The following is an 11,545-nucleotide window of genomic DNA, read 5'->3' as shown; positions in this document are numbered from 1 at the left end:
TGTGGTACAGAACCAAGTCAAAACTGGATTTAGTGAATTTGATGTGGTCTCAAAGAGGGATTGTTTGGCCTTGATGGAGGCATGTGCTGGACTGAGTGCCCCTTTAGTTGTCCACTGAATTCAGTAGCTTGGTCACCAGGTGGAAATAACTGCCAAGGAGTCTGCAGGTCCAGGCCTTGAGGCTGAGATACCCATTGCTAGATGGCTGCAGCTGAAACGGACTGTGCCTTGGTGGCTGGCGTCTTAAATTGTTCCCAGGCTTTACTGATATATTGTTCTGGGTGGAGGAGAGATCCCAACCGTTGATACTCTGAATTGTCTGCACAACTCTCAATATCGCTTAGTCTTTTTAAAACTTAATAAACTGTGAGTTTGTGGTGCATTCAGGATTTTATGGTTTCTAATTTGTCCCTTGTAAGTTCCCCCGAGTTTCTGGTCATATGTTAAGAGCTACATCCCTTTGAATCAAAAACAGTCAAACAGGACTGAAAAGTGCTCTCTATGAACAGGTTTGTGGCAGCTTACCTTGAAGCTTTTAACCACTAGAGAGCAGTGCAGCAGCATGACTCAGTTACACAGTACACTTCAAGAAGTATGTGGACACTTAATGACTATCACATCCCAAGTGATTTAGTGCTTTTATTTCAAAGGCACAAAAAACAGAGCACAGATGGATGACATTCTTTACAGAAGTACAGAATATTGCATTCCTCACTGTGAGGCAACATGAGAAAAACAACACATGCTGCTTTAATAAAACATTTGTCTGTGCTACAATACGTAACATGTATGGACCTTAGTGCATTGCACTTGTACACAGGGATAAAGAAAATGTAATCGATCTGCTACAATTTCACGACTTCCATTCTTAATGCTTTGAATAAAGGGGAAGTTTGTTCAGGGAGGAGTATGACTTATAATAATATAAATTCAAGGTCACTTTAAGACGAATAAAACACTTTTGAGATTTTTCTTAGTTTTCTTCTTTGCTGCTGAGATGACAAAATTCCACGTGGGCTCAATGTCAGTAAAAAAAAAAGTATCAGAGGGAGAAGTGGCTGGTCCTGTAGCTCTGGATGAGAGGAATCAGTTCGGACATATCTGAGATTTCTGGGTAAGCATTCATGACCTGCTTCACTGTGCTCTGGGGGAAGAGGGTGCTCAGCTGGCTCCTCAGGGCCTTCCTCTGCTTGCTGCATGGACTCTTGTCCCGGCCGTTGACCTGGGCATCAGAAAGGCTGCCCTGCACCCATGGGTCGATGGGCATGGTGTGAGTCTGTCTGTTGGAGGGCTGCCTGAAGTACTGCTTCTCAGAAACATGGCTGGAACATTCTCCGTTATGTGGAGGCAGAGATGGGCAGGAGGACCATGTTGTGTGTTGCTGCTGCTGGTGGTGGTGGTGGTGGGGGGACATCCTGCTCTGCTGGTGATGCCAGCTGTACTGGCTGCACACAGGATGCATGCAGGTCAGCGAGCAGCTTTGATGAGGGTGGTAACAACCTCCGCTCAGACAGGGCCTGTGGGTGCTCCTGTTGTAGGACCCTGAAAGGGAGAAGTCATCGTGGCCCAGGCTGCAGCTGGCCACTCCACTGCTGTAGCTGTGGGGAGGGAACTCCATGCTGTAGGGCACATCATGGGTGTAAAGCCTGGACATGGAGCTCTCCATGGAGCAGAAGGCTTCGTCCACATCTAGACTTGGACAGAGGTGGAGGCTCCTCTGGCTGCTGGAGTCTCTCTGATGGATGAACTGCTCACTGGGTGAAGCCCTGTCTGACTGCTCCACTGTGCTCAGCAGCGGGGGTGTGGACGAGCTGTACCCGTGCTCCGGCTCATACAAAGGAGGGAAGAAGTGTGTGTCCTGCAGGCTCGGTTTGGGTGAGAAGTTCTTGGCTTTGTCTCTCAGCGCCCTCAGCTCATCGGCCACCGACAGCTGTGATTGGTTGACCCTCTCTGGGTGGTAGAACTTACACTTCACTCCATAAGTGCACTTCTTTCCTGTAAGAAAGAAACAAGTTCTTTACAGACTTTTGAATAACATCATCATTTAACATCCGGGAGAAAATGACGTGTGTATATACGTGTGCTGCTACTGCACACTGCCTTATAAACAAATTAGCTGTGGCTCTGACATAAAAACAGTGAAACTGTTACATGATTCTGCTCTTTTGTTTGGCTCCTGTCCCGACAGTGAGGGACAGGTGTGTCTGTTGACTGACACTTCTCAGATATCTCACAGACCAATGTCCCTCCATAACTTCCATGCGCTCCAGCTCAGAGTCACAATGGCTCCATTCTTCCTTGGTCTTCCAATGAGGAAATACAGTGTGAGGTTAAAAAATGTTTTACAATCTAGAATGTGAACAAGATTATGTTGTGCTGAAATCATAGAGTTATGGCAGATTTCCCTTTAAAAGGAGCCTACTAATAAGAAACACAGGGGTGGATTGTTTTTTTCAGTTTGTAACACAGATTTATTTATGCCTTGCCTGTTGAAAAAGTCAAACCAGTAGTTAGGGCGAAGTTTGGGGACTTCCTCTATGTGCTGAGAATGTTCCAGTCTTATGAAATGTTTTCTAAACCAGCCGGAAGCTTAAAACATTACACTGTATCTGTCCTGCCCCTCTCACACCATTTACAAAAAACACAGACATTGAGCTTCCTGCCGACTCATCATGACGCACAGAGTTGAGGTTTAATGTGCTGCACTTTCTCATATCTCTCTTATGACCTGGTGACTGGTTCTTGATAGAACAAGCAAGTGGAACTTGAGCAGTGCTGCCTGTTATGTGCTGCAAGAGAAATGTGAACCAACCGTATGGACAGTGCTGCAGCTTGTTGTCTGGGGTCTTGGGCTTCTTCTGTAGAAAGTCATCAATGGTGGGACCGTTTCTGCCCAGAGGATCGTATGGAGGCATGAACCTGCGGCAGCACAGAGACACAGTTAGGATCAAGTCACATTGATATTGGGGACCAAAATCAACTTTTAAACAAATGATGATGGCCGCCTTTTATTCTCCTTCCAGAACCAGCACTCTTACTTGTCGTTGGCGAAGGTGTACATCAGCAGCCTCTCCTCTATAAACTTCTTCCACTCTGGATTCTCTGTCTGCAGGTCACGGTAGTTGTCATTGGACACGATAATGCCATCTGAGTCAAAGCCCAGCTTGACAATGAAGCGATCATCGTAGCAGACCACCCTCTTTCCGTTTACGCAGCGAGACGGTGTGTAAACTAGGATCTTCCTTTTCTCCAGCTCATGCAGAATGTGCTGACCTATGACACATATGACAACAGTGTAGTTTATGTTCAAGCTCGTCTCCCTCCTCATACACCAGCTTCTGAAGAAAGTGTATTCACCATTTAAAAAGAAAAAGTCGGCCTGAAGGCAGGTTAACATATCTTGAGCACCCTGATAGTTAGTATATACAGCATACGTGTGTGTTGCTGCAACAGCAAAATAGAATATATTCATGTCTTTGATTTCATTTATCAATCTTTTTCAAATATTTAGAGTTCAAGTATGTAAAACATGTTTTTAACATGAAATATGAAGAATCAATGAATGAATTATCCATTTATTTTGTTTTATTTTGCCCTTTGCTGAGCTTAACAATCCCGTTTTCTATTTTTTTAACTAAATACAAATAAATGTGAAATATTTGTCATCGTTTTTTCTGAGTAAAATCATTGGAAGGTTAATATAAAACCCTGTCATGCGCCTCTCGACCATGCTCCATATTCACAAGATAACAGCAAAACCAACTGTGAAAACAAAGTCAGGGCCTCCTTGAAGAATGGCTAAAGGTTCACTACGTTAGATCTTGGTGGTAAATATCAAGCTTGGTATTAAATTTCAAATGCTCACTGAAAATGTCCCTGCAGACAAACAGCCACGCACAGAGACAGGTGAGCTCACTTTGCAGCACATATGAGATCCTGTCTTTATGGTTTCATCCTTGTTTTGATAGTGAGATTTACAGCAGCTTCATTAAAGGTTGTGAAACTGTATTTGGCACAAATGGTCGTTCCTTGTGAACTGCTCATAATCGCTTTCAGGAAAGAAAGTTATTTTACCGTCTGTCAGTCTAAACGTGTTCAAGCTACCAAATAAAGAACAGGCAGGGAAGAGGGATGGACATTTACCAGCAACTGTCAGAGAAGCATTTAAAAAGTTCAGAACGTCTAGATTTTGTTTCCGTGATAGTTCCAGTTAATGTAGACACTGTCCTGACAAGCTCTGTGAAACAAACTCAGTGTTGTGCCTCCACTTCTTCAGGTTGTTGTTCTTCTTTAATGAATGTACTTGTTTTGCTCAGTGTAAAATTATCATTTCCTGTGTGACTTGTTCCCCCAGACTTGTTTCCCCGGAAAGTGCAGCTGTTTACAGGCACTTCAAATTGACAGCTTCACTTCAGACGCTAAACAATTAATGTTAATTTCGACTTTCCTGAGAGAAGCAAAGCTGATATTTTCAAGAATATATTAGTTGTGTAAAGCTGACACAGCCTGTGTACAACACAGCACAGCACCAGACATCAGGCAGACAAAGCTGGCAATGAGCTGGAGAACATGGAGCAGCTAGAGGCGCAGCAGAGACCAAAGCAGAGCTAAAAGGAGAGGACATATTGGCCTCAAATATGACAGATGGACTGACACACAACTCCACTGGACACTGATGATTATTTCTGTCGCCCAGATATGTAAAAAAAAATGTAAACAGCAAAAAATAATTGTGTTTATGTATGTAAATAGGAAGGTTATTGTGTGGCACTACTTCCTCAATAAAAAAATTCTGGCACCAACCACATGTCATGTTCTAGGACAATTATGACATCACAGCTGGGTGAGGTGACAGTCGAGACAAATATAACTCTTCACCAGGCATCATTATCATCTGATCTCAAAGGGTGCCAACTGGATCACATGACCATACCTGTGATGGGTGCATCTGGTCGCGGCTGCTCCTTCCTCCACAGAGGAACGAACACTGTGATGTCGCGCAGCCCTTTGTCCCAGAACCAGCTCACTGCCAGCTGGAGACCCTGACACGAAAACACCTTTGTGTCACCATGGCTGCAGAAAAACAGAAACCAGATTAAAAAAAAACACTTAACTACTTCTTCTTTTTGTGCTTCTGTACACATTGTGTACACACACACACTTTTTGAGGAAGTACATTTGTCACGAGGCCTCTGCTCAGACTTCTTTGAAACACAATACTAAAACACATGTATGGGTTACTTGGCACAGAACAGAGGCAGTTCACGTTCAGATGGCCTCAAGAAGTGATTCTCATTAATCTTAAATACCTGAAAAGAACTATGTATAGATAAAATTAATCAATAAATCAATGAGCTTTACCAAAAGCAGTGGAAACTTTTCTATATACAGTAGTGGAGATAAGCAGATTCTCACACAAAATAAAAATCATTTGTTTGGCAGACATTTTTTAAAGTCATTGTCATTTCCCATTGTCAGTTCACAGTTAAAATAGGGAGAAAGATAACAAAGAGGAATTCTTCATTGTTCTGTACTGCGCACACACACTGACACACACAATCATTGGATGATATCAAGAGGAAAACATCAGTCCTCAAAGATCTTTAAAGCTTTGATTTGTTTTAGTGAGAATCAGATTAAAGGTTTTTTTAAATGTCTTGAGGGAAATGTTATGATGGGTGTTTGATACATTAGTAGTTTTGTGTGTTTCTTTCATTTGACAGGCTCATGAGCAGAAAAAAGCCTCGTTACTCATTTTGATTCGTGAACTGAGCCATTTCTTAAAACTTGACCATGGTTTAAAGTTAAGGGATTAGTGTGGGAATCCTGGCCCCCTTGTATTTGGATCATCTCGGTCTCATCTGCTTTCAGTTCACTGCAGCTCAGGTAGTGCAACCTAACAACCATTTGTTCTCTTCAGTCCACACATGTCTTTCTTTCTTCTGCCAGTGAAACTGTCCAGCTTACCTTTTGAGCACATTCCAGTAATAAGAGTGCGTGTGCATGTCGTTGTGTGCTCAGTGCATGTGTGTGCGTGCCTATGCTTGTGCCTGTGGGGGTTTCCCTTCTTTCCATCAGCAGTAAGTGCTGAGAGACTTTGAATTTGCATGTGACAGGTACCAGAGCTTAGCATGAGATAGTTCGTATTGAATCTGTCTGTCTTGCATAACTTTGCAGGTTTCAGGAAAAAGTTTCTTTTGAATGGTTTTTACATGTTATGCTATTGGCAAACCAGCTGAGACTGATACACATGTCTGCAGCTGTACCCTGATGGAAACTAAGAGCCTTCCATTTAAACAAAATCTCAATTTACCAAGTATTATCGTTAAATGTTTAATATCTGCCTCATAGGTAAAAGTTCTTGCCCCTTCAGTTACTGACAGCTATTGATTTGTTTCCAGATTAGGCAACAGTGTAAATATACTGCTGACATATCTTAACCAACCTTACAAAGGTGACTAATATGAAATGTTCTTGCTTCACCTAACTACCATTTCATTTCTAATTCATGATCACATGACTTCCTACTGTCATTTTTCAAAATACAATATAAAAAAAGTAGCATTGCCTGATTGGGGTATGTAGCACTGCTGTAATGTGTGGCTCACCAGATGTTCTCTAACTGTGGGGGTGCTGCTTAGTGCCGTGCAGGTGGTGCATTGTGGCATTATCAGAGATGTCTGATGCTGCTGGACACTGGGATGAGACCAGGTCGCCCTTTATGTGAAAACCGGTCTGTGCATTTGAGTGTAAGAATCAGATTCGGAGAATCCTTGGTTTGGGTTTGGGAACTGCAAATTGATCAAAGAAAGCCAGTAAAAGACAAGGAGGTTGATATTTTGAATTAATATCTATATTTTGACTCAGAACTTCCTTTTAACTGGATTAAGGTCAGGTAACACTGGCAATTCTGAGATCATATGATGTAGGAATTTAACTTCAGCGGTGTTACACCTTTTGAAGTCAAGCTAGTTAAACAAAATCTGATGTGAAAAAAAAGAATGAAAATTTCACTTTTTCCTTCAGCATCAGGCAGTGTTGAACTGATTGGACAAAACCAGAAGAACATAGTACGCACACATTGTGTTTTCACTTCCCCCATCTTAAAGAGGAAGTGGGGTGTGATCACATCAAGATTTGATGCAACTTGAAAGGCTTAAGTACAAACAAATGCCTGTTCTTTCATTCAAATAGACCGTTTTATTAGAATAAGGGCTATTCAAATATAATTTATTGATTGATTGATTAAATTGACCTATCATCTTTGCTCCAACCTCAAGAAAGTACAAATAAAATGAAATTTTGTCCCACGAATGACAAGTCAGAGAGACAGAGATGGAAACAAACAGTAACATTTACTCAAGAACTAAAAATAGGGACAATGTTTACGTTAAATGTACTCTACCTGAGCACTTTCACTTTATGTTTCTCTTTATGTGACTTATACTTTTCAAACATGAAAGTATAAGTCACATAAAGAATGTTTTAACAACATTTAAAGTTGTTTTAATCAGCTGCACTTTTCCTAGACTTAAAAAACAGCTGCTTAAAAACAAGTGGTCTGTATTTATATAGTGCTTAAAGTCTTGACGACCACTCAAAGCGCTTTACAGGACAGTTTTGCCATTCACCGATTCACACACACATTCATAATGTGCGTCTAGATGCAACACTTTCTCTTTCACATATCACTCACTGTCTGCACTATCAGGGGCAATCTAGGGTTCAATATCTTGTCCAAGGACACTTTGGCAGTGTTATGGGTATTGAACCGCTGACCTTCCAGTTAGTGGAAGACCCAATGTACCTCTTGAACCACGGCCTCCCCAAGGCAGCAGTTATTATTTAATAATATTACCATAATCATGATGACTGAAATGGACCAGCCTGCCCAACAAGTACTTCTGATAGTTTAGATACATTTTACTAATATGTCTGTAAAAAGATCTAAATTCAAAGAGTGTTTACAACGTGGCAAAGATCTCTGCAGTTGAATTCAAACACACAGGCTCAGATGTAAGACAAGTGCTGTTAATGGAAGATGAGGGGACTCACCTCATGGCCACATTGCTTCCGTCTATAACCACAGGTCTGAAGCCAGCTGCTGGCTCTCGGTCTGCTCCAGGTCTAGGTTGACTGGGACTGGGGCTGCAGCCTCTGGACACCAGCTTGGGACTGTTGGGGTCACTTATTTCGTTGTAAGTGCGAGTCTGGCAGGTCTTTATCAGCTCCTCCAAGATATCATTGGTCTGGGCATCATGGCGGAGGCTCTCCAGGACCCTCAGGATGTCCGTGTGAGAGTATCCTAACTTGAGAAATCGCTCCACTTTGGCATGCTGCTGCTGGTGGTCCATTGTGAACACAGAGTCAGAATGTGTCTTTCCTCTCCTCTGTCTTGTCAGGACTGTCTTTCAGGGGAAATCTTCTCGCCTCCTTATTCTGGCTCATCCGTGTCGCCACAGTGACAGACTGTGTTTTGGAACAGTTGACAGGTTTCAGAAGGGGACCTCTGTCACTGTAAACACAGGAAGCAGAGTTGTGGTCTCACAGGAGTTTTCATACAAATCAAGTGTGGGTTTGCTCCTGCTGACAGAATCTGCTCTGCTTACCACAACCTCATGACTGTTAACGCAAGAGCAAGCAGCGACTGACGTCATGCTGGTTAAGAAAGCCCCTGTCACACACAGCAGAGGAGGAAGCTGAGGGTCTGCACTGATACTCTGCTGTTATTGTATTTTGTTATTTTATGAGCTCAGCTACCCAAAAAAACATTCATGAGTGGACCTGATGTGAATGATAGTGTGGGTTTGTCACCCTCAGCCAAAATCTGTCTGGAAACCCCTTGAACTTCATAGCCATAGAGAGATCACACTGATTTATCTGAAGGTCTTAACTGTCGAATGACTCTACCCACTTCTTTTACTTTTCCTACCACGAGCAGAGTTATTCTTAGCGCAACATAACTTCATGAAACCCAGAAAATGAGAAGACATGTTGTTCAATAGTACTTAAATTCACAATCACCCCGAAGTGACCTCACACATTTCAAGCACTTCTCTTTGTAGAGTGTCATGCGAGATGGATGATTAGCGTTCGCTGCTTTTAACTGTCAACTTGACCTTTGAAGAATGAGGAAAAAGAAAGATATGACGCAAATTCTTTCTACAACCTGCACCAAACCACATCCTCTGCTGCTGAGTTAACACTCAGTTCATTTACAAATTCCCACTAACTTTTTGTTTCTCACATGTCCAAACTCCAACAACCTTTGCTTGTTGCAGTGCTGTTCACACAGTCAGCACACACTATCACCCTGACACCTACTAGTTCCTTGCAATCGGAGTCTTAACAAGACACAGCTACAGGCTGTGTGGCTGAGGATTCATGTTTAACACAACGAGCAGAGCTACACTGTCCCATGACTCAAATGTTGTCGCCTACTTTGTACTTACACATTCAGCGCGCTGTGGATTTGGAGCGCGAGTCCCTCTTGAAATCCGGGTGTTGTGTGTGTGAGAGCTGCACACAGTCAGTCAGTCATTCAGTCAGCTGCTCTGACAGACACACTGGTCTGTGTGAATCTGCCCTTGTTACTCAGAGGAGGAAGTGAGTGCTCGCTGCTGAGAAAAAAGTATTTGTGACCAGCAAGGAAGAGACACTGTAAATATGTGATGCACTTCCTCGTCAGTAGGCTGCCTGACCTGGGAACCTGAGAGATTAACTTTCCCCCTGTTTCTCTGAGCTCTCCTGGTCTGGTGTGGTGAAATCTATGCTGATTGGATGTCTCTGACGAAGCAGTGAAGAGCACCAGGAAGCCGGCTAAGGGTTTTATTAGTCATTCAGACTTTTCATTGGAATTGTAGTATACAACGTCAAATATGTATGTTGTAGGAGCTGCTATCTGTCATGATATTTGAGTAGAATTTCATAGAGGAAATTAAAGTGAACCTCAATACTTTGGGAATTATGTTTATTCCATTTCTACAAGAGGGTTCAAAGAGTTCAAAGGTGGAAACTGGGGTAAACAGGGTCTGTCAACCATTGATGAGCCTGAAGAGTCCTGCATATGATAACCTGATGTAAAACTGCATTTCTGGTTCTGACAGGGGGAGTCCGAACCTCCTTTTCCTTGTGTTAGCTATGCAAACTGCTGGCTGTAGCCTTATAATTGGCTGCACTGACCATGGTCCAGTGCTACATCCCTGAATGTCCGTGCATGAGTAGTAGAATTATGTTCATGAATTTTACACCATGGGCCACCCAAGTGCAGCTTAACTGAGTGAAGTTACATAAAATGCCACTATCAGTTTCTATTACTCCATGGTGGTAGTTTGATGGACAGAAGTGCAATACAAGGCCAGTGTATTTGAGAACTTCAACAAATTAACAGTGTTTACACAATGATGAGAAGAAACAGTTAGTAACATAATGGAAACATATTTCTACATAAGAAAATGAAGGGAGCAGCGATGACAAACATATTGAGGGGTTGTTGTTAGTAATCATAGTCCACAATCAGGATCTACCATGATCAGGCTCCACCATGATCAGGCTCCATCATAATTAGGCTCCATCACCACAATCAGATGCCATCCAGATACATGCATACCTGATGTAATTCCATATTATCAGGCTCCAGCAGGAAGTCTTTAAAGACTCTGCTGCTTGTCCAAAATGCTGCAGCACGTGCAAATAGAGCACATTTCTCCAGTATTAGCTTCACTACACTGGCTTCCAGTTAAATCAAGAATAGAATAAAAAATGATCCTCCTCACACACAAAGACCTTATTTAATATGACACCATTTTACCTAAAGTAGCTGATAAATTCCATATAAACCCACTAGAGCAATGCGCCCCCAGAAGGCTTACTTGTTGTCCCTAAAGTCTGGATCAAACTGCCAACCTTCTGGTTAGTTGACAGCAGGCTTTACATTTATATCTTTATGATTATTATTCTAGGGGGAATACAATGTACCATCATGGTCTGTTTCAGGTTTTACAAGCTATTCCAACATGACATAAATATTCTCAAAACTACAAGATAAGGTCTAATTCAACCAAAGAGATACTGTTTAACATTCACAGCGTTATATTAAAATAAGCAGAAATTAAAATCCTGGTTGCTGTCCTTCAATTGGGTGAGGAATGCTGTCACTCACTCTTACAGTCCTCACTCAAGCAACGTGCAGCTGACAGAACAGAGCTCAGGACGGCTAAAAATAGTTCAGCAGGAAACCTCCGACTTCAGAGAAATGCAAGTCAATGTTGTTTTGACAATTACAGACAAAATATTCAGAATATTGATCGTGTTGTGCTTATTTAAAAAAAAATGTTTTGTCAGGACTAGTAAGGGTAAGCTGACACCGCAGCCTGATACAATGGCTCACAGTTTACCTGAACTGATTCTGATTCTGAGAAATGAGGAGCAAAGTGCAAAGTGCTGAGTCTGCTCACACAATTTATATTTACATTTATATTTATATGTAAATATAAATGATGCACATAAATACAATGCACACATCGATCACATTTCATCATATACA

General features: G+C 42.1%; 1 protein-coding gene across 1 annotated transcript; it reads right to left on the bottom strand.

Annotated features, from left to right (window-relative positions):
* Positions 1 to 624: 624 nt before the first annotated feature.
* On the bottom strand, positions 625 to 9,707 carry LOC133973604 (probable ribonuclease ZC3H12D). Its single transcript, XM_062411568.1, has 6 exons — positions 9,453 to 9,707; positions 8,056 to 8,515; positions 4,934 to 5,073; positions 3,039 to 3,273; positions 2,813 to 2,919; positions 625 to 1,995 (listed from the first exon to the last, which is right to left on the bottom strand). The coding sequence occupies exons 2-6, from the start codon at positions 8,352 to 8,354 to the stop codon at positions 1,043 to 1,045; spliced, it is 1,734 nt and encodes a 577-aa protein (XP_062267552.1). The 5' UTR covers positions 8,355 to 8,515; positions 9,453 to 9,707; the 3' UTR covers positions 625 to 1,042.
* Positions 9,708 to 11,545: the final 1,838 nt, after the last annotated feature.

Source organism: Platichthys flesus, chromosome 18 (assembly GCF_949316205.1).
Source record: "Platichthys flesus chromosome 18, fPlaFle2.1, whole genome shotgun sequence".
NCBI classification, from domain to species: domain Eukaryota; kingdom Metazoa; phylum Chordata; class Actinopteri; order Pleuronectiformes; family Pleuronectidae; genus Platichthys; species Platichthys flesus.
Note: the sequence above shows the minus strand (reverse complement) of the source record. Positions and strands in the feature narration are given on the sequence as shown.

Bases quoted from the DNA above. Each gene is read 5' to 3' on its own strand.
- LOC133973604 (XM_062411568.1), bottom strand. From the start codon at position 8,354: ATGGACCACCAGCAGCAGCATGCCAAAGTGGAGCGATTTCTCAAGTTA. The intron at 2,920-3,038 runs GTAAGAGTGCTG...GTGCTGCCGCAG, and splicing joins TACACCTTCGCCAACGACAA to GTTCATGCCTCCATACGATC. The intron at 1,996-2,812 runs GTTGGTTCACAT...TCTTTCTTACAG, and splicing joins GCTGCAGCACTGTCCATACG to GAAAGAAGTGCACTTATGGA.